Genomic DNA, 22,529 nt, shown 5'->3' with positions numbered 1-22,529 from the left:
CAAGACTCATATCAAGTTCGCGGTCGTTTCTCGGCTTTGATGACTTTATGTCTGTCTTTCTCTTTCGATTATTCAATTATTTGGGAATTTATATGATGAGTGTAATTATGATACCACGAGTAAAGGAAAATGAAAAAAGTGGTTGCGAGTTGATGATATACTCCGGGAATTTCAAGCAATCCCTTACTGTTCAAGTCCGACTAATTTAGTTATAAATTTGCGGCTTTCCTAGCACCCTTGAAAAACGCGAAGGAAACAAGAACCTCCGGGAATGTTTTATTAGAAACGGATGTTACCAAATAGAGTACACGGTGTATCGTATTCACAGGTATGTATACATATAGGTCATTCCTATATATCTATTTAGTTATGTATAGCGTGATTTCCTCACATTTTAAGCATAGCTGAGTCGTGCGAATTTCATTGATAGTAAAATAGATAATGATTGAACTATCACAGACGATAACGAAACGAACACTTCCAAGAATTGTCAGCTTGTTTCGCATTCTCATTGTCAGTCGTATGCTACACTAGTGCATGATGAGGTTTATCTAGTGGCACCAATTTCAAAAAGTTTTAGACGGTAGGTTTTTGTCAAAAATGTAATTCCTTAATATCATACAACTTTTTCTTCAGAAATTTTTCATAACCGTCTTGGCTCAGGAAATATTTCACCGGAACCTTCAAAAATCCACCACCCTGTATAGATATAAATATATGTTCTAGTTACTGCAGTTATAGCCGCGGATAATAACGCTCCGGAAAATATAGAAATTAAAGTACCCATTTTTCTCTATTTAGCAGCTGAACTATTTACAAGTAATACATAAGCTAAGAAACGCGTATACATGTGTTCTACGTGCACGTATACGCGTGTATAGAACTATTTAGCTGTTTCTAGATATTTGTATGCCAACTGCAAAATTATATACCCAAGTCACTTTATCGTTTCATATATAACGTATACACGGGATTTTTATTATACACTCATATGAATATATGCAAATATGCACCTATACATATCACATTTGTAAATTATGTACAGCGGGGTTTGTAAACCTCATTTTCGTCGCGTTAGAATAAGTCTAATGTGAGTATCTATTCATTTTTCCGTTTCCTTGGAATTAATCGAAAAGAAAAATTAACAAGGAAATTCTGAGTTGGGTAAGTGAACAGTTTATCATTTTTGTTTCGGCTCTTTCTCTCTTTACTCGAATCATTTTCTGATTCTAATCCGTTCTTAATTCCATTTCTCTGAACCTATTTATAATCACTTGATGAAATCATGCCCCAATGATCTACCCGATTTCATAAATTTTTTTTGTGCAGGTGCAACGGATAAAAATCGAATTCCAAATTTACATGGTCCACATATACTACCTGTAAAGCCGCGATCAACTGAATCGATTCTGGTTTATTAATTTTTTTTCTTTCTTGTATAAAAAATGTATGCCTACACATACATATATTTGCTACATCTGATTCTAAATATAAATTTACGCTTCTGTACCGTGCCTTGGTTGTATCGTGACCCTGTACTCTGCTGGATACTTTGGGGTGGCTTCAAAGTGGCCCTAGAAAATGTCACCCTCGCAAACTTTGTCGTCACGCGCGTTCCACTTCTGATTCACAAGAGTTCAATGTTCAGAGCACAGCGGCAGAAAAATCAGCAGCTCTTGACTCTGGTAAACGCCTCTACACCCACCTCCACTTCCGTGAATTATAAATCACCTTTTATTGTCGCTATACCCACCGTGTAAACAGCCATCAAAACTCAGTTGCGACGATTAATTCCAATCTCAATATGAATAACCGCGTTCAAAGAGTGCAATTTGAAACGATACACGTGACAAAAGAAATTTATCCGCGGAATTTGGGACGCAAGTATCTTTGATATATATCGGTTGAATGTTCTCCCCATATTACAGTAGCTTTTGTCCCTCTGTTTTCAACGGTTATTTTATTATTGCCATGCTTTTATTGCATCTACGCAGTTCTAGTCTATACGTAAATTTTTGTTTTTTTTTTTGTGTTCTTAATATTCCTAGTACAACGTCGTGTGCGCGTGGGGTAGGTATACTGATAAAAATCGTCTCGGTATAGAGCGAGGGGTGTAAGTTTCCGCGTCTTAAAACGCTCGTCATCCGAACAATTAGAGTCTCGGTGCATGTCCTAAGGTCATAAATACTTTTCTGCATTAAAATTTATCTCAGATTCAGACAAAGATATAATGTATTATTAAGGAGCCTCTGATATGATGTTGCAGGGAGTGAAGGGCGACCCACTTGAGAGAATTTAACTATTTATTTTAATCCGATGATACGATCCCCTCGCATATGCGAGGGAAAAATAGTGAGAAAAAAATTAAATCGTCGTTCAACAAACATGAAGACGGATTTTCTTGAGATCGAAGCTTGAATCATAGTCAGCTAAATAAAATCCAACTAGGAGCTCGTTCGACTGTTAATTTAATGAACGAAGTGCAGTAGAGTTTATTCCCCAAAGATCAGGTGATTCTATATACAACTTATAGGACAAGTTAAATTACGGTGTGGCAGCCAAGAGCTGCGTTTCTTAACCACACAGGTTGGTCGGTCGGCTGGTCGCACGCCAAAAAGTAATTCAACCTGACGATCAACACCTACGTAAATATTCAGGCACACAAGCTTGCGAGCTTTCCTCCCGCGTCCATGAATTCGTGCGAGAGGTCGGATAAAACATACGAAAAACAAAATTATAAGAAAAACTTGTCGCGCAATATGTGGATAAAATCGAATATCCGCAAATACAAAAATCAGACACCGCAACAATGATAACAAAAATGCTAGTCGACATCAATGTTTATCCATGATTCCAGTATCATCACTTTCTAATTTAAATATGTTAATTGCAAAAAATCAACCAACTCAGATTTTGTTGCCGTTTCATCCCCTCATCAAATCCCAGTTTTTTTTTTCAAAAAAAGAAAGAAAAATAATAATACAATAAATTAACTCAATAGAAACAGTTTTTACGGGCATATTAGAAATTTGGTTATGGAAAAATTTCTGTAATCCTTTTCTTCTCAAACAACGCGTTCTAAATTAGGAAAGAAAAGTTTGTTCCTTTGATATAATGACGAAGATTATGATAGAATGGTTTTTTTTAGAGCTTGCGGGGTTGCGGTACGTACTTCGATTGTATACACATATTATACTTATAAAGCTCAACGTATATGTATAGCCGGTACACCTTCGGCTACACCCTTCAAGCTCAGCTGGGGTAAAAACATATATTTTCGCACAACGGCGATCGTCTTGGGCCGATTACGAAGGAACGTAGTACACATGAACGTGGTCTGACCCAAATTCCACGCCTCTCCGCCGCCCTTCACCTTGCTATTTAGGCTTCAGTCTGACGTGAGTCACTCTTAAATATTTCCAGCACAAAAAAAAATTATAATTATTATAAAAATAATAAAAATGAAGTGAAGCAAAAAAAATCAACAAGCACGTAACTTCATATAATATTTTGTGAAAATTTCTACCCTTCTCAACTCTGATATATTCATAGCTGTGTTGTATGTACATATATATGTTCGTACACAGAGATTTTATTGTTAATTGATGGGAACGGAATAAATTAGACTGTCATCGGTCACGAACGGATTTGTAAAATTTATCATCATGTGTATTTCCATTAGCATTTGATTATCCTTATAAATTATAGCACACATCAGTAGTGTTTAAACGAATAATACTTTCGGTGTAATGATGGAAATATATTGACCGAGATGAAGCATTTCGAAATAAAAAAATTTTTAATAGTATTTAAAAAAAAATGATGATAGTCTCTTCTTTACAAACAGAATTCACATCGCAATGCATTCGCCTGTTGACGTTATTATACTAATTTGCCATACTGGATCGTTCGATGCATCGTAGCACAGAGATCACCGTTGGATGATCTTTGATCCATCTTTTTTTATGTATTTTATCACCCATTTACGGTGATTCATAAATCAATTAGAGGCGTTGACGTTATCTATTCAGCATGAATGATTCATTGGTAAGGTATAAAGTGAGTTGAACAGTATTTCATATACAGGTGTATAGAGGTATACATTATATGCGTATTTATAATATAAAAGTGATCTTGTTTTCAGGTCGGTAAGTAGCGTCTAACTGAAGGCTTTGCTAAGTCGCGTGTTTCTTATCTTACGTTATCGAGTCTAACCACGTGGTTCTTGTCTGAGGCTGCAGCGACTATTACTACTAAAGAGAAAAGGATTAAAGGTAAAAAAAAACTTGAGGGAAAAACTAAAATAAAGGGTACAAATTTGAAAAGAGAATACAGGGGGAAAAAATTGATATTAACAATAAGAGGCAGACTTACATAATTTGATGTTCAATATATCTATAGTATAACTCATTTCTGGGGTTCAGATTACTAAACGTAAATAACAGTTATGTTTCTCCCTTTCTTTGGATTGAGGTGATCAGTTTCTTCAGAAAGGACAATATAACTCAACCCCAGCTTTCGTAGTTACTGCAGAAGGGTGTGGTAACTGACGAGCACTCTTTCTCGCCGGGTTGGGGGTGGGTGACCAAATCGCTTAAGGTAATGAAGGTGATTTCCACACTATTTTCTCATACTCCTGAGCCTGCACTATCTATGTACAGAGTATCACTTTACAATAGATCCTATGTAAGGTATTTACTTGATACCTAATAATATTTTCGACAGTTTCTTACAGATTTTTATATTTTATTGTATTGATAAAATAAAATAATACATTTGCATTCTGAAGGAGGAAATAAACGACTGGGACAGCTATAGCGATATTATATGGCGACGCATGTAATACAGTCGGATAACATATACTTATACACGTCTCGAGAAAAAAATGTGGTAGACGACGGAAGTATCAGCACCAACACAACCTTGTGATATACAACAATAAAAAATATTCATATTGCGAAAATATTACTCATAAAGCGTTTGCTACCGCTCTGACTTCAATAGACCGCAGTGCTTATTTCATATCTAACAAGGAAAAATGCACTGCAGAAGTCCTGTACAGTTCATTAGTCATTCTATATTTCATAATGGTTATTATAGATACTATAAATTGATACATGGGCATTCGTCGTGCAATAACGCGATGCAACTCGACTGTATCGGAACTGAGGTAGTTTGAAAGGCTTGCGCGGTGAACGTACACGTGTTGAGGAATCATATATCTACATAGCCACATAGGTATATACCTGAAGTATTTCTGTGCTAAAAATTTAAAGTAAGGAAAACGTAGCAATGGATATTTCCGAACTGTTATCCTGGATGTTCAAAATATTCCCCCATTCGGAGAAGAAGGAAAAATATATGGTAGTCAGTGATACATCGACAACCGCGCAGGGAACCGCGACACCGGGCAACACTAAGCCGCAAATATCCCAGAGCAGAAATGTTAGTTTATTACGATATTATAAGCGCGTCAATGTAGAGTAAGATCTATCACTGTGCGCGATTATATTTGAGCCAATAATTGATTGTCGTGAGTGAAAAAGAAGCTGGAAATCAAAGGATGTCTCTCGATGGTCGCTGAAACGTAGATGATCTAGCGGTCTTGATTATAATAAATAAAAGGCGAGATTCTGTGTACAATGAAAGAATACTGTTTGATCGAAACTCAATTCAGAATCCGAGTTAGTTTGAGAAACTAATTAACAAGTTCAAGTCATAAAAAAGCTAAACCATGGCGACGTTTGCCAGCAGCAAAAGGTACCTAAAAATGGAGGCGGTCAATTTCAGGTAACTTTTTATAGTCACAACAATCATAGTATTTATTAAAAAATGGAAATTTAGAATGAACAAGAAAATTATAGGTTTCACGTTTTAAAACATTTCTACTTCTGAAAAAATACATTCATAAATAACTTCAATTTAGTGATCGAAATAACGATCCTCCACGATCTGGGCTCTGTTCTCGCGGTTTTTTTTTTAGAAGAAATTGCGGCGACGTCCTTCATATTTTTTATCGGAAAAGAAAGCTCATCCGTAACTTTCTCATGAGATTTTTTTTTGCTTTTTCCCATGACCTACCTCAGCTTTTACGCTTTCGAGTAGATGTTCATGTTTCTTCGATTTATTAGCTTTCTTTTTTGAAAGAGAATTTTCGGTTTCTACTTCTATGACTCTTTCCGAATCAGAATCCTTGACATCCGATCGTGATTTTTTGCATTTCTTTTTCTTTTTCTTAATTTTAATCTCGGTCATTTCCTGCAGATCATTATTTTCAGCTACTTCAACTCGCTCGCCATCAAGTGTGCGCTTCCGGCTTGTTTTTTTTTGTTCTTTACTTGGAATTTCTTCACCGCAGTTAATCTCGGAATTTTCCGCATGCTCATTTTCCCTGTTATCTGCAATCTTCTTGCTACGTTTAACTTTTTTCGTTGGTTTATCTCGGTCATCTATTATCTCTTCATCACTTTTGAGCTTTACATTTTTATTCTCTTCACCGTTGAAATCATTCATCACGATAGTTTCTTTCTTTTTTTTCTTATTCTTTTTGGAAGATGGAACCCGTTCTTCTTCTGCTTCGCAATTTTCGGCTAGAACGGGGTCAGTTTCCTTTTTATTGTCGTCATCAGCAGTTTCACTTTTCTTTGGCCTACGTTTTATTTCTGGTAAAGGCACGTCGAAATTCCTTTCAAATACAGCTACAAAAAAACCGTTGCTCAAGTCTGTTTCGGATTTCGCGTACAAGCAATTGTCCTTACAATTAAATTCCATTGAACTGTAATTCGACCAATTATCGTCCATGAGAGTTCTGGCTGGAATCAATCTATATGCGTTCTCGATTTGCGAGAGCACATCATCCACAACTTGTTCATTTTCTTCAGGGTATATGGAACATGTAGAATAGACAATTCGTTTGGCTTTCGAAAAATGAAGAAGAGCGTGGCGAAGAATTAATACTTGGAATGATTGTAAGTTTCGTAATCTGCCAGGAGCACATTTTTCGTTGGCAAAGTCGATGTCTTGTCTATCCACCATACCTTAAAAGAACGGAACCGTTTATGATCTGTAAACATCACTTTGATACGAGGTAAAAATATTAATAGTTCACCTGATCCAGAGCAACTTGGATCGACTAGAATATACTCCACATCAGGGCATTGGTTCTCATTGAGAGTTAGGACATCTGCATTGATGGTCTCCACACAATAAGAATTTGTTGTTTCAACTATACTGCAAAGGGTTTCATACCTTCGTTTATCGACTTCCACAGCATAGACTTTGCTGTAACGAATACAACGAATATTTATTCTGTTAGATATTCTAAATAAATATAGACCGAGCTGCGGAACTGTTGTGAAAATTTGAAAAAATCTGGTTGTATTACCCTTCATTCTGTAGCATTGCAGCCAGATGTGAGGTCTTCATGCCCGGGGCAGCGCACATATCAAGAACAGTAGAACCAGGTTGTGGATTCAGTAAATATGCTGGCAGACAGCTTGCCTGTAACAAAAATTAGCCGATAGATGATGTTTGCAAGAAATCATTTGGTCAAATGATCCAAACCTTGTCTTGTAGAATTATAGATCCACTGGTGTAGCCAGGATGATCATAGAATTGAGTTTTAGGAGGAAAGACAAGTAACTCTGGTATATGGATATCCTGGATAAAAGCCATGCCAGAAAGGTTTGATACAGCCTCGATGAACGTGGGATAGTCTTTACTTCTGTACAATGGTCGCCAACCTTCTTGTCTGAAGGATTCGATTGCCTCATCCACAGACATGGATAGTGTGTTAACTCTAACATACCTCGGCTTTTCAACTGAAAATCAGAAGCCAGAACTGAGATTCCTGATCCAATCTCTCATTATCATTGGTGAAAAATAGTTCATGGTCGGTAATCGATCAAGACTTCTAGCTGAGAAATACGAGATTTATATAATAAGGGGTAGATGAACTTGGAATATAATCAGTGATGATCGACTTGTTCGAAATCTGAATAATTTTAGGCACAAGCACATTTCTCCTGATCAGCAGTTGTAAAAAAAACTTATTAGGTAATTAATTGGATCCAGTGCTCGATTTTTTTAAAGGCCCAGGATTTGAAATATGATAGGCTTGTATCAAGTACCATTGGAATGAAATTCAAGAGATCGGTAATAATATTAGACTGTTTATTTTAACAACATATACACTTGTAGCCAGAAACTGAATCTGTACGACTAGAAACGTTTGTTTTGTTTCAGAAATAGGCGTATGTGTATGTACATCATACCTTTGTCTATTTTTAGTACAAAGAGCAGCGACGAATTACAAAATACTTTTCATTACAAAAGTTAAAATTGCTAGCTATATTGGAATTAACTTCTCTATTGAATCTCAGAAGATAGTCCCCTCAGTCTTCTTTTGTATTGAGGTCGTTTATGGATTTTGGTCTATCATCGACCACTATTTGGTCGTCAGATTTAATGGGATCATCAGGTTCATAGTAAGCCCGGTACGCGTAACTAGCAATAATCAAATTCACTGTTATCACAGCTGATAAGACGGAAACACAGCTTGTAGTAAAGTGATCGGTTTGAAATTCCTTTCGCATTACATGTTGCGCTCCAAAGAATGCTGCAAATGGCAGTGTGAACATTGCTGCACTGTAGAGGAATAATAAACCCATAACTTTGACTTGACGCATATTTTCGCTTGGCTCTTCCGCCATGTTGTTCATGAATAAGGTGTCTGATTTTTGTACGTGCTCCACGTTGCCCTGTTTCGTATCATTCACCACGCACGACCACAGATGTTTTATCTTAGAATGTCTCCTTGACTGTATTCTGTTGTTGCGGATGATTAAAACCATCAAAATGAGATGGTAGTACTTTTATATAGTTACCAAAAGTGTTTAATGAGCTTATTCAACTCTTCACTCTGTAAAAACAACATGCAAGAATTAAAACAATCTCAGCATAATATTAATTACCTTTTAATTTGTTTTCTGGGATTTCAAACGCTGTAGTATTTCTTAGTTCTTCTTTTAGCTGTTTCTCATATGAAAGAATAGTTTGTACAGGTTTGGAGTCATTGTTCAAGTGTTTTTTTCCCCATAATAATTCAGTTATCAGAACCCTGGCTAGCCATGGATCCAGTCGTGGTTCGTTAGTGAGTATTTTCGTTCGTCGGATGAGCTGATCCAATTGAGAACCATGTTGAAGACTTGTTAACGCCAAAGCATACAATGCCTTGATATTCTGCATGTCAAAGCAATATGTTGAAATGATACCACGTACACAGTCACAGGGCTTTTACCGAAGCATCGAATGACACAAATATTTGGCTCTATTTTGTCAACTAATAACATTTCTATACCATTCATTTTGGTTATGCAAACTTAAAACAAAGTCTATACATGTAGAAAACTATCCAAACTTTGAATGACCTGTTAGTGATGATTTAGAGATGTAACAATGAAGAAATTCAAAAAAGCTTTATAGGTATCTGATACGATAAGTGTAAGGTGTGTCACTCCTCTTTGTAAACCACGCGGTGACTATGAAATACTCACTGGATGTTTTCGGAGATAAACTAACTGTTTCAGGCTCGCCCCGTCTTCACGAACAGTTTGAATGATTTTAGCGACTGTTTTGTAGAGTCTCGGTACTTTAATTGAGTGCTCAAAAACAGTGGACATGTTATTGCATTCCAAAATAATGGAATAATAATTCAAGATGATCAATTGCTTGTTTGCTACAAACTATTGGTTAGGAAATCGCATCACAGGGCGTCGTCATCGGACCCATCAGGCGCATGGGCATCAGCAAAACTAGAATCCAGATAGACTGATATTAGAACCACTAGAGCAGAGTAGAAGCGTTGCAGGCTGTTGCAGGAAACCGAACATGCGTGCAGTTGCGTCAAGTGTGTGGCGTAAATAGAGGGGGTAAAGCTGGGCGATATTACCAACAATAGAATACAGGGAAAATGAATGAATCGTCAACAAGGTAGAGGGTAGGGTCATCCTTAGAGTATATCGTACCCATGTCAACGATTCGAGCTACCTGGTCAATCCAACTTCCCACCATAATAAAAAATATAGCTGTCATGCAATTTGGACTCCAATTTCGGATGAGCTTGTGTGGTTCGTAGACGAATTTATCAGAATATGAGACGTACGATTTTCGATGACGAATTGGTTTACCATTAGAGTTAGAAGACTCCCCGTATGTTCTGTACAAGCAGACACGAGTGATATACCAAAAAATTGGACCATTCAAAAGAGTATAATGATCGGACCATCGCGGGGCAACCAAAATCAAAGTAAACATAGCGTGAATCGTGGTACTTCGCGTGAGTCGTGAGTTGTGAACGCAAACGTAAACGTAAACGCAACTGGTAACCGTGGCGGGTTCCCGTCAGTCGTCGAGCAAAATGAATAATGGCCGATGGTGTTGTTATTGCGTGGAGTGATCGTTATTTGCATTTCTCTGTTGTTGTTGTTGTGTATTATTTTGCCTTATTATTAGCGACACATTGTTCAAACGGTTATATTTAACTCGAGATATTAGAAAATTGTAGAAGTGTGTCTAAATTCGTCTAAACGGCGATGTGAAAACAGTGAAAAATGTAGTGACACTAGCCTGTTGTTCGTGTTTTCACAACTGCACAATGGCTAAAAACTATGTCACGATCATAACATTTCAAAAGTAAATTTAATAGAAAAAAAACAAATCACATCGCTGAAATGTTTGAACGCTTTATCATCATTCGGGGATAATCAAAAGACCTAATTTGTAATTCTGATGTTTATTATCTAATTTCGCGACAACAGCTACACCATGGTTCACATACCAAGCACTTACACCTATAATTACTGGGCTAAAACACCCACTGAGGTTGTTGAGCTCACATGCCTGATGCCAAATGGGGTTCTTATACCTCTGGAAACAAATCGGAACGCCACGTTAACGGAGATCAAGGAGGTTTGTATCTGTACAACAAACAAACAATTTGATAAATATTTTGCATGGAGGGTCAAATTCCCAGCTTGTTTGTTGTTGACAAGTCTCAAAGTTTACGGACCAGCACATTTGATGAATCTTTTTTCAAAGGTGATAATATTTTCTGTTTTTAGGACTTGTGGGATGAAGCAAGCAAATATCCATTGCATGGGACTTTGCGAGATGCAAATTCCTATGTATTTTCATGTATTAATTCCATGGCTGAGGCCGAGGAATTAAGAGATGAAAATAGACGTCTTTGTGATATCAGACCCTTCTGTTCGGTTTTAAAAGTAATTGAACGTGAAGGAGAAAAGGGGGATAAAATATTAGATAATCAAATAAGTCATCTCATTGGGAAAGGTATTGAAAACACACAATCCTTGGTTACAAAAACTTACTAGAAATCTGTTTATTTCAACACATTTTTTCATGGCTCTCAGGATTGCACGAATTCGTAGCACTCAAAAACTCAGAGGTGAATGACTTTCGGTGGAAAATGCGACTCCTGGGAGAAGAAATAGCACAAAGTAGACAAAAGAAATCGTGGGAGGAAAAAGTTTGCTACCAATTCCCTCCACGACTAGCACCTCCACTCGTTATACCTAAGAATATTGAAACTCGACTAAAGGATGGAAATATCGTGCTCGTCACAAAGTTTGAGAACACAGAGGTAAGTAATATTCATTAATTTCATTAGACATTTTTTGATGGAATGTTGCTTTATTATCAATGTTGGTTCACCCAATTTTCGCAGTACAAAATTCTTAAAAATATAATGATTAGTCATAAAAATCACCTGTTTCATGGGATATCATTGGTCCAATTGGTTTGAAATAAAAACGACAGGATATGATTTTTTCTCAGCCTTCTGCCTCACTAATTTGCTGGTTTGAGGATCCACAGTATCACTTGTGAATCTTAATGTTTTCTTAGTCTTATCCCGATTCTTTGGGCTTAAATTTTTGGTCCCTGATGTTGGAAGAGCAGACTTTAGGTTGCTGTCATTTGCACCAGAAGGGCCCGTGATGTTTTCTTTATTTGATTGGTACTTAAAATCAGTACTTGATTGCCCAAAGATTAGATTCTGTGGTAGATCTTTAGAGTCATCAAAGCCACCGATGATATTTTTATGATCTTCCATATTCTGCTCGTGCCCTGAGCCTTGTAGGACTTGTACTAATTCATCTGCGGTCTTCTTGAGTGGTATCGCTGGCAAACTAGGTGTCATAATTTCAGTTGATTGGCAAACAGTCAGGTCCATGTTACTTGAAAGATCAGCATCGGCAGTGCTGCAGTCCAGTTCAATTTCCTTTGGTGCTTCACATTTCGTTTCAGTTTTTGTTGCCAGCAACTGGGCCTGTAAGGTTTGAAGTAGTTATTAGATTACCTAAAACTCTTTAGATGTATTAATATGATTAATTCTTTTCAATGTACCTTGTAAGACATGGCCTTGTACCTCCATTTTCTCAATTCTTTTTCAGTTTCATATTTAATTTCTTCATCCAAAATTTTTTGAGTTGAACGCTCCTCCAATTTGTTCAGCAGCTCTTCCACCTCTTTTTTCTTAGTTGTTAAAAGCGATTGCAAGTAGCTGAATAGAAAATATTAAGGACAATATAGCAGATCAACTCATCGTGAACAACTAAAAAAATTTTGAAAATTGAGCTTTGTTTTACCTAAAGCTATTGCTAGTTGGTACGTTGTTGTGGTCCATCGATTTCAATTGTTTCTCTGTAATTTTCAATTTGTTCTCCAGCTCTGATATTCTCATTTTATATGTGTTCATCAATTGAGCACCATGATCAACTGTTTGCTCATTCTCATATTCCCATTTTCTGAGCAATGTTGCCCTTTCAGCCTTCAATACTTTGATCTCGTCCTCTTTTGCTCCATATGTCTGTTTCATGTGTATATATTTTTTTCTCAAGATAGTCATATCGTGAAGCAAGTCTCGCCGACTATCTTCTACTTCAGCAAACAGTGAATTACCTGTTGGAATAATATGCACAAACCGTTAACTGAGATGCAATCAACACGATCATTTATTCCTGTCAAGTGTGCATTTTGTACCCTTAACAGAAACACTAGCAGGCACCGTCCTCAGTGACTCAAGTTCAGATCGGCAGATGATGAGCTCATCTCTTGTAGTTCGCAAGACTTCAGTCAGGGATGCCAAATCAGCTTTTTTTGCCTATCAAAGAAGTCTTGTATCAATATAAATATTCATACAATTGAAATCGCTGCACGAGATATTCAAAGTTCCATTTTAAATGCAGGAAGATCTGCTACTAAGTACCTCCAATATATCTTGAACCTCATTATAATTTTTTTGAAGAGTATTGATGGTTTCCTCCATATGTTGTTGCTTCACTAATAATTCTCTTCCAGAAATAAACTGTTGCTCCAATTCTGCATTCAGACTTATGATTTTCTCTTTCAAATTTAACATCTCCTGATCTTTTGTTGGATCATTAGTTGTTGATGCCTTGACAAGTTTTTCTGTTACTGTCAGTGTTTCTCTCAACTCTGCATTACTCTTTTGTATACAAGTTAGTTCTAACTCCATTGCCAAGATCTGTTCTTCATATCCTTTTTTCTCCATAGCAAATCTGAAAGAATGGCAAATGTTTGAATTCTCAACCAAATGATTATTAAGTGCTTGATTGATGTGTATACTTTTCTGTTAGATTGTTTATTTTTTTTTCTCTCAACACTTTTTCTTTGTTGTAATTATCTTCCATTAACTCGTTAGCTTCGGAAAGTTCTGCCTGTGTTGCGATACAAGCTTTTAGCTTGTGACGTAGTTCATGTATCTCTTGTTGGTAGTTATCATTCTCAATTACTTTCTCGTTAAACTTAATATTGGCTTCTTTGATTTCATCGAGTAATTCCTCCTCTGTTTTGTTGTCTTTACACTGATTTTTGCCAGCACAGTTGCAGTTCATAACTTCTGACATTTTTAGGTTATGCTGTACAATTGTTCTATAATTTTTGAAAGGATCTATGAAATTTTGTTAATCATAAAACTCTAGCTATAATAATCTAGATATTCACTTGATAGGGTTTTTCCAACACAGGTATAATAGAATTTTTCAGTATTTTGCAATTATGACAATAGCGTTCGTTGGAATTCAAACTTTTGTTTACGATTTTTGCCTTCGCAATCTCAAGGCGTCAGCTGTATCGTCGGTAAAAAAGAAAATTATGGGTTCGGTTCTTAGGTGCAAGGGGAAAATTGCTTCTCACTCATTGTTAGATTTCAATCGAACAACTCAATGAAATTAAGCTCTTCATCGACTCGGTATCATAGATTGTATATGTATTGAGATCTGGAAACGAAATTAAATTTAATTTCATCCTTTATTTCAGACTGCGTTTACGTTTCAAATACCGCACAACATGACACCGCACCAACTTCTAAGGCAGATATTGAATAAGAAGGCGATAAATTTAAATTCTCGCGACGAAAGACCATCTGACTTTATACTAAAAGTTTGCGGTCAAGAAGAGTACCTGATCGGAGATTACCCGCTTATACAGTTCTTCTATATTCAGGATTGCTTGGCACGTGATATTACGCCGACTCTTGTAACACTCAGTGTAGCTAATCTACCTATAGAGCCTGATGATATGTATGAAATTCCCGAGATCGATAGCCTGAAACGTCCAAGGCCATCATTTTCCACACTCACTCTTAGAAAAAAAGGAAAGCATATCTCTGCGTGGAAATTAGATGAACCATTTGTGTTTAATGTAAACGGCATATCACGACTGAATTCAGATGCCGCCCTCCGTACTGTTGAGGTAATTTACTAAGCTAGATTTTGGTATACCTTCACTACGATGAAGTATGCAACTGATATTCTTCTCTCTTATTATCAGATCGGAGTGCAAGCTGGCTTGTTTCACGGTGGAAAATCACTGTGTGAAAGTCAGAAGACTAGTGAGCATGTTGTTACAAGTGAGGGAAGCTGCAAATGGGAGGAAACTCTGAAATTTGATATCAAAGTTAGAGATATACCTCGGATGTCTAGACTATGCTTCGTTCTGTATGAGATTAGCAAAACTGCCCGAGGACTGAAAAGCCGAAGGCTAGTTAAGGACTCAAAGCAAGAGTATTACATAAATCCTTTATGTTGGGCTAACACAACGATATACGATTTTAAGTCGCAACTGAAAACTGGCGCCATGACGCTATACACGTGGACCTATGCCGAAGACATGCAAAATGAGGATTTACTTCATCCCCTTGGAACCGTAGTTTCTAATCCCCATATAGATCATGCTGCTGCACTTATGCTCACCTTTCCAAAGTAAGTTAAGAATTTAATGATAAATCAGATTAATTGAGTAAATTTTTATAAATTCTGGTTTTGCTTAAGCCTTTAATTCTGTTATTTCAGTTATGGTAGAGACAAATCTGTGCTTTACCCTTCATTAGAAAAGGTAGTGGAATACGCAACAAGTTTGCGTAAAGCTGGAGGAGAATCTACATATGAAGAAGAACTGTATCAGGATTTGGATAGTAGTAAGTCTCAACAATTAGAACAATTGAGAACTTTAGCAGATAGCGATCCCCTGCACGAACTTCATGAACAGGAGAGGAAGACTATGTGGACTCTGAGGTATCACTGTCTACAAAAAATACCCACCCTTTTGACCAAGCTCTTGCATTGTGTAGAGTGGAATGATCATAGGTGAGCTTAATATGATTGAATTTTGAATTGATCATTCCGTTTAAGTCGTAAATACTTTTAAATACTTTCATTTGATTTATTTTGTTAGGGAAGTCGCTGAAGCAACGGCATTAGTTCAGCAATGGCCAAAATTGCCTGTTGAAAAAGCATTGGAATTGCTGGATTATGCTTACGCTGATCAAACAGTTCGAAGTTTTGCAGTTCGTTGCTTGATGGATGTTAGTGACGAAGACTTGAGTCTCTATCTATTACAACTTGTACAAGCTCTCAAGCATGAGAACTACCTCTCGTGTGAACTAACAGAATTCTTGCTCAGGAGAGCACTGAACAATCAGAGAATTGGACACTATCTGTTCTGGCATTTGCGGTACATGAGTGCAACTCTTTAACCAAAAGATCGAGATACCTGAATGTACAAGACTTTAAACTTTGCTGTTTATCTTGGCTTACAGATCTGAAATGCAAGTAGGTTCTGTGTCTGTACGTTTTGGACTGATATTAGAAGCTTATTGCCGAGGGAGTCAAGAACACATGCGGGCACTCGTCAAACAAATGGAATGCCTTGATAAATTAAGATCGACTTCGGAGTTCGTGCGGCAAAAGAAGGATCGCAAAGCCGCGTTGCAAGAATTTCTCCAAGAACCACACTGTCGAGAAGCAGTTTCTAACATATTAAATCCTCTTGATCCGAGCTATAGATGGAAATACGTAAAGTAAGGATACCAACTAAACCTTTGCTCTTTCATTAATCAGAACTTAATATCCCCACTTTATTCCAGAATGGAAAAATGCAGAGTTATGGATAGCAAAATGCGTCCCCTCTGGCTTGTTTTCGAAAATGCAGATCCATACGGAGATGACATTTACCTAATCTTAAAGCATGGAGATGACCTGAGACAAGACATGTTGACACTACAAATGCTTCGTATAATGGATAAGCTATGGAAAAATGAGGGTTTGGATTTACGTATGAATCCTTATGGTTGCATATCTACCGAACACAGAGTAGGAATGATAGAAGTTGTTCTCAATGCAGAAACTATTGCCAATATCCAAAAAGAAAAAGGAATGTTTTCTGCTACTTCGGCTTTCAGGTACACAACTCTTTTGTGTTTAATTTTTTCATATTTTTAGTTCCGAATTTCATTCCATATAATCCCTTTTAGGAGAGGTTCCCTGCTTGCATGGTTGAAAGATCACAACCAATCTGAAGCTGCATTATATAAAGCAATAGAAGAATTCACACTCAGTTGCGCAGGTTATTGTGTTGCAACTTACGTGTTAGGAATCGCTGATCGTCATTCAGACAATATAATGGTGAAGAAGACTGGTCAACTATTCCACATTGATTTTGGCCACATTTTAGGTCATTTTAAAGAAAAGTTTGGCTTCAGAAGAGAAAGAGTGCCTTTTGTTCTCACAAATGATTTTGTCCATGTAATAAACAAAGGTAAAAAAGGTCAGGCGGTTGAGTTTCAACGGTTTCAAAAATATTGCGAACAAGCCTTCCTTGTATTAAGGAGGCACGGTGGTCTTATTCTATCGCTATTCGCAATGATGATCTCGACTGGCCTACCGGAACTCTCGTCGGAAAAAGATCTTAATTATCTGAGAGACACCCTAGTAAGTATACAATTGTAGTTACAGGTTTCCTAGGATTTCAGTGATGCATTCTTTGTTTTGTTTTTTTCTTATTATTACAGGTGTTAGAAATGTCTGAAAATGAAGCACTGATGCATTTTCGTAGTAAATTTGACGAGGCATTGTGCAATTCCTGGAAAACTTCGTTGAACTGGGCTTCCCACAATATGGCCAAGAACAACAAAACGACATGAACCTTTTCTCATTTCGTTACTAGGTAAGACTGTCTCATTCTAATCTTAAGCTGTTCAATAGATTAAATATTATGGACAATATTTTATTCACGAAAGATCTCATAGGCCCGGCTTTATGAAAAGTTTACGGTAGATCTATGTACTGAAGTAAATACGTATGCGATCATCGTCTAGTTACGAATGTATAAATCATAGCTATTTCGTTCACATCTCGAGGGCCAAGGATAAGCTGGGATAGCTGAATTCTGATACCCCATTCCTTTGTGCATGTGTAACACTGCTTAAGATCTGTACGATTGATGAGACAGTAGCGTTATGTGCTCAAATAATTGCCATAATCCCCGACAAATGGTACAGACTATCACGATGATAGATAGTGAATCTGAATAAACACAATGTATGGCTTGTTTTTCGCTGTATTTTTCTATTGTGTTCAAAAAGGTATAAGGCATCGAAGTTCATGACGCATCTTTACCAAAACTGGTTAGTTCGTTTAGCTAAATTTATGCAAGCTTATCAATTATTACCAGAAGACCCCAGAACTAATCGTTTTGCTTTTGTACATTAACTGTGAATTGAAAGCTGGGTCTTGCATTTGGCCATTGAGTACCTATACCATGTAAGTAGATTGGCTACTCTATGGTCCAATGTATATGTAGATAAAAGTATATGCATATATTATAGTTTATAATTATAAATAGGTATAGCTGATGAAAATAACAGGGAAACAATAAATTGATGTGTCAAATTCGTATGTTTTTTTTCATATTCAAATTCTTGTTATACTATGTAAACAATAAATGAAATCCTTATCATTTTGGTTATGAGCTATTTGGCTTTTAATAGTGACTCATTTCTTTAGTTAGAATCACATCAAAAATAGGTGTTTTATAAACAGTCACGAGTGGCAATGTGATACCCAAAGCAATATGTACTCATTTACTAAAGCACGTTGAGTTTTGTGCATTGAACACTTAATTGGCGTCAGGTATTCAAGCCTAGATGTAACTATTATTCTCATTAGCAAAATTTTAACCATTCTATGTTCGGAATTTCGATTGCAGTAGATTTTACCAGGTATATTTGCGTTAGATAGAATGTGATAAAATTATAAAGCGTTAACATCCGTGTGTTGAAATTTTTTTCCTTCCATTTCTTTTTTTTCTGGTGTGAGCTAATAGACAATTTCCTAGCAGTAAGAATTCTCATCTTTTCTCTTGTTTCTCTTCAATGCTGGTAAATAAATGGCTAGTTAAATATCAACATGTTTATTAGTCGTTGCTCTGGGACGGCCGAAGCCCTAATTAGATAAATTCAATATAGAATGGTTCAAATGAATCGCCCTTTATTTGCTAATGCACATAAAAATAGTTAATCAGAGATTTGTACAATCAATAATGTGTCAACTAGACGTTTAAATCATAAGCATAATACATGTTAAACAACGGTATATTATTAATCTATCGGATATCAAATAGATTCACATTTTTAATTAGGTAATTTATTTGTGGTAGTACAATCCGTTCTAGCGATATTTCATACCATTGCTACTGTGGTATAATTCGAATAGGCACAGGAGTAATAAGAGACTGCAGAATGGCAGGTGCAAATATGTTACATTATTTTGTGACACTAGACTTCCAACTTGATGATATTTTCTTGTTTCTATTTTGGAAATTCCTGGTTAATAATTTCTCAACGTATCAGCTTGAAGAATAGAAAGAGAGAAAGATACTATGATATATGATCTCACCAAGATAGAAGTAATGAACGAAGATTACAAGTGAGACCGGATACCAATCAGTTTAGATTCAAAATTCAATTCATGAAATCAGAATCTTTTGGAACAATACCATTCATGTGAACATTATCAGTGCTGAATATGCGAACTTGGCGATTCATATCATTTTGGTCATAAGTATTGATGAATTTAAAATGTTTAGCCTTTATAGTTGCGGTAGGTTCGGATCCAGAACTTTCATTAAATCGTAATTACATAATTCATCAATAGCTGATGTGCGCCGTTATAATTAAAAGAAAAAAAAATGCAGAACATTTTGTGTCCGATTATTGTTAAGAGCCAACTGATGCTGTGGTTAACTCCTATTGATTTATAGATAATAAAAATTTTTTTGTTATACTTGCCCATATCTTTAACTGATGTAGGGGCGCTGAAATAAATCGGCTGATTAAATCTGTTTACAATTTAAGGATGGTGAATTCGGGTGACTTACTGAAAAATGACTGTAGCAATTAGAATATTTAATTATCATAGAATTAGAAATGAAATGAATAGTTTTCTTTTCCTTTTTTCTTTCTTTGCCCAATTGCCATAGATACGTGCATTGGCTCTGTAATGTAACAAAATTGAAACAATTATTATTATAAGACTAGGAATGGGATAACTAGCTTTGGTCGCAATGCAACCAAGCACAATGCAATTATTATTAAATCCTAAATACAAACGTATACAATTAGATTTATTTATTGATATGTTAAGTGTTATAATACTGTCAAGATTTATTCACATTCTTGCTTTTTATGCGTAATATCTGACACCGATATTTTCAGCGGAAGACTTTTACTGGTAGATATACGCAATTTATATGCGATTGGCTAACGTATGCTCTGGAAACTAAGGATATAAATCGTCGACATTTCTTGACAGTATTTACCACAGTAATCGTAGTAACGTAAGCTAAACTTGTTCAATAATGATTTGGGCATTGTATTTATCACACTTATGAATCAAATCATTTTGATTCATTTTTATTGGTAGTCTTTATCACATGATTTTCGTACATATACACAGAAGTGTTATCTAAAGATGTAGGTCTGAGGGATGAATCCGATGAAAACTTTCATTTGAATATAAATCTCATGTATATTTATATCATTATCGATTGAAAGTTGTCGTTGATTCATGTTGAGTAAACAAGCGTTGAGTCGAACATAGAAATTAAACCTCGAATAAGACGCTGATTACCAAATCCGATTAATTAACGAAAATAGAATTTTCCAAATTAGCTACCGATGATTATTCAATACATTTTTATTCAATTCTACACGTAAAATTCTTCAAATAACAATATCTAAAAAATTCAGAGTTTATCAAAGTGCAACATGTGTTCATTTTTCAATTTTTTTGCATCATTCATTGGATTAGACCAATAAAAGATAATGAGCTCGGAGGCCCCAGTTCCTTGTCAGTAAAACTTGCATTTAAGCTGGTATCTGATTGTAAAAATTTATGGGAATTGACTGCGCTTGGTGTATAGAGACCCACACAGCGCAAGTTTCGCTCGAACTTTGTAGTCAAGAATAGGAAATTACCGTTGGATTATTATCCTTTTGATTTTGATTTTCCTTCATTTAAAAATGGATTAAATCGAATACTAGTGAGTCTTATTAGGATAACGGTACTTTGATCACAATATCATGTGAAATGTGATTGACGTTAGTTTATATGCTACTGAAATTTTATATTTTGGTCGCTTGCATGTGTGTGTGTGTGTGTGTGTGTGTGTGCGCGCGAGCGAGAGCCTGAATGTGTGTTTAGATATATTGTAATCAATTAGTTCAATCTTAATCATAATCTGATCATTAGTTAGCTGCGTGTTTCGTATGTATGGGTGTTGAAAATCATTACGTTTTATTTCTTCTCAATTTCTTTTCGTTTTTTCTTTTCAAATCAATGTTATTTGTACTATGGTGAATCTGCATTTGGCTACCCAACGACCGATGAATTATTGATTAATCTACATAGTATTGCCTATTATCTACACATTGGTTTCATTGACTATACGTTATATACACACATACATTTTTACATACATATAGTATACATCGAGACATGGTGAGAACGTAATATGATACATCAATATATGTATAAATAAAGCGAATTTAAAACAATACTACATACAAGTTGCCACGACCAACAACCAAAATATGACACAAGATTTTATTATTAATAAGATTATTTTTTTCTGAATATCATCATTACTATTGTTATTATTACTATTATAATTATAAGACATAAGATATAATGTTAGTAATAATGTTAAACCTAACACTTGACATACAATAACGTTGTGGCAAGAAAGAAAAGAAATTCATATAGGTATACTTACGCTCAATTATTTCCGAGGGTCAATATTTTCAACGTTTGAGTTACGGATAAACGATTGAATAACATGAAACATGAGAAAAAAAAAATAAATTTTTCTTTCCATTCATAAATTATTACTAAATGTATAACACCCCTCTTCATACTTTTATAGATATACTCGAGTAATCGACAAGTATTTGTAAGAAACGAGCATCGGTTAAGTTATTATTATTATCATTATTATTATTATTATATACTCTTTACTTACAAGTATACCGATCATTTATTATTTTAAGTTGAAAAAAACAAAAAAAAAGAACAGAAAAATACTGTTGTTATTAATCCTCTACACACCTTGAAATAGGGTGAAGTCATCATGAATACCTATATGTACAAATGCATCCATCCGAGAGGGTTGTCATTTGCGTATAAACATGAGCATACAGATATTTATATCTGGATTCGAATTTTTCCGTATTTCTTGATTCCGCCTCACAAGTCACTTTATATCCATTCGAGTTATGATTACGATTGTTATCATTATAATTATAATTGTTATTGTTATATAATCATCACTATCGTCATCAAGATATTGTGAATAATTTTTTTTCTGTTTCTTTTTTCATTTATTTGAAACAATTTTTTTTTTTATCAAAACGATGTTTGGCAAGTTCCTAGGTTCAGGGTTCTTCATAAGATGTTGAGTTTGTCTGTACAGAAATTGAATACAATTATCATGAACAAAATTGACCAGTTTTTTTTGTTCATTTCATTTCGTTTTTTTTCAAACGTTATAGTTGTGAAAAGGAGAAGCAGTAAAACAAAATTTACAATACATGCATACACATGGGGCATTTCGCGTCAAACAGGCCACTTTTCCAAAATATTTTTTAAACTTGA

At 35.6% G+C, this 22,529-nt stretch overlaps 4 protein-coding genes and 1 long non-coding RNA gene across 7 annotated transcripts; 2 read left to right on the top strand and 3 right to left on the bottom strand.

The window, feature by feature from the left end:
• Window positions 1–4,136: 4,136 nt before the first annotated feature.
• On the top strand, window positions 4,137–4,867 carry LOC125499708. Its single transcript, XR_007276672.1, has 3 exons — window positions 4,137–4,274; window positions 4,425–4,599; window positions 4,726–4,867. It is a non-coding gene; the product is annotated as an uncharacterized LOC125499708 (long non-coding RNA).
• Window positions 4,868–5,153: 286 nt separating this feature from the next.
• Window positions 5,154–20,740, top strand: LOC105683631 (phosphatidylinositol 4,5-bisphosphate 3-kinase catalytic subunit delta isoform). Its single transcript, XM_012396373.3, has 12 exons — window positions 5,154–5,790; window positions 10,818–10,968; window positions 11,121–11,349; window positions 11,430–11,659; window positions 14,359–14,793; window positions 14,872–15,302; window positions 15,393–15,686; window positions 15,775–16,053; window positions 16,139–16,399; window positions 16,466–16,780; window positions 16,853–17,309; window positions 17,390–20,740. Exons 1-12 carry the CDS (start codon window positions 5,735–5,737, stop codon window positions 17,519–17,521), a joined length of 3,270 nt encoding a protein of 1,089 aa, XP_012251796.1. The 5' UTR covers window positions 5,154–5,734; the 3' UTR covers window positions 17,522–20,740.
• LOC105683632 (28S rRNA (cytosine-C(5))-methyltransferase) lies at window positions 5,796–10,709 on the bottom strand. 3 transcript variants are annotated; one of them, XM_012396376.3, is made up of 7 exons: window positions 10,026–10,709; window positions 9,555–9,812; window positions 8,973–9,240; window positions 7,564–7,820; window positions 7,385–7,500; window positions 7,109–7,281; window positions 5,796–7,037 (listed from the first exon to the last, which is right to left on the bottom strand). In XM_012396376.3, the coding sequence occupies exons 2-7, from the start codon at window positions 9,678–9,680 to the stop codon at window positions 6,046–6,048; spliced, it is 1,932 nt and encodes a 643-aa protein (XP_012251799.2). In that variant the 5' UTR covers window positions 9,681–9,812; window positions 10,026–10,709; the 3' UTR covers window positions 5,796–6,045. The 3 variants fall into 3 exon arrangements, with proteins under 3 accessions (XP_012251799.2, XP_048504775.1, XP_048504776.1); XM_048648818.1 differs by having other exon boundaries at window positions 10,048–10,709; XM_048648819.1 differs by having other exon boundaries at window positions 10,188–10,709.
• LOC105683633 lies at window positions 8,152–9,446 on the bottom strand. The gene is made up of 2 exons (XM_012396377.3): window positions 9,429–9,446; window positions 8,152–8,920 (listed from the first exon to the last, which is right to left on the bottom strand). The coding sequence occupies exon 2, from the start codon at window positions 8,850–8,852 to the stop codon at window positions 8,394–8,396; it is 459 nt and encodes a 152-aa protein (XP_012251800.1). The 5' UTR covers window positions 8,853–8,920; window positions 9,429–9,446; the 3' UTR covers window positions 8,152–8,393.
• LOC125499707 (protein Spindly-like) lies at window positions 11,697–14,275 on the bottom strand. The gene is made up of 7 exons (XM_048648821.1): window positions 14,044–14,275; window positions 13,666–13,971; window positions 13,286–13,598; window positions 13,060–13,180; window positions 12,666–12,978; window positions 12,424–12,580; window positions 11,697–12,346 (listed from the first exon to the last, which is right to left on the bottom strand). The coding sequence occupies exons 2-7, from the start codon at window positions 13,944–13,946 to the stop codon at window positions 11,801–11,803; spliced, it is 1,731 nt and encodes a 576-aa protein (XP_048504778.1). The 5' UTR covers window positions 13,947–13,971; window positions 14,044–14,275; the 3' UTR covers window positions 11,697–11,800.
• Window positions 20,741–22,529: the final 1,789 nt, after the last annotated feature.

Source organism: Athalia rosae, chromosome 1 (genome assembly GCF_917208135.1).
Source record: "Athalia rosae chromosome 1, iyAthRosa1.1, whole genome shotgun sequence".
Lineage (NCBI taxonomy): Eukaryota > Metazoa > Arthropoda > Insecta > Hymenoptera > Athaliidae > Athalia > Athalia rosae.
This window is presented reverse-complemented; position numbering and strand designations above follow the sequence as displayed.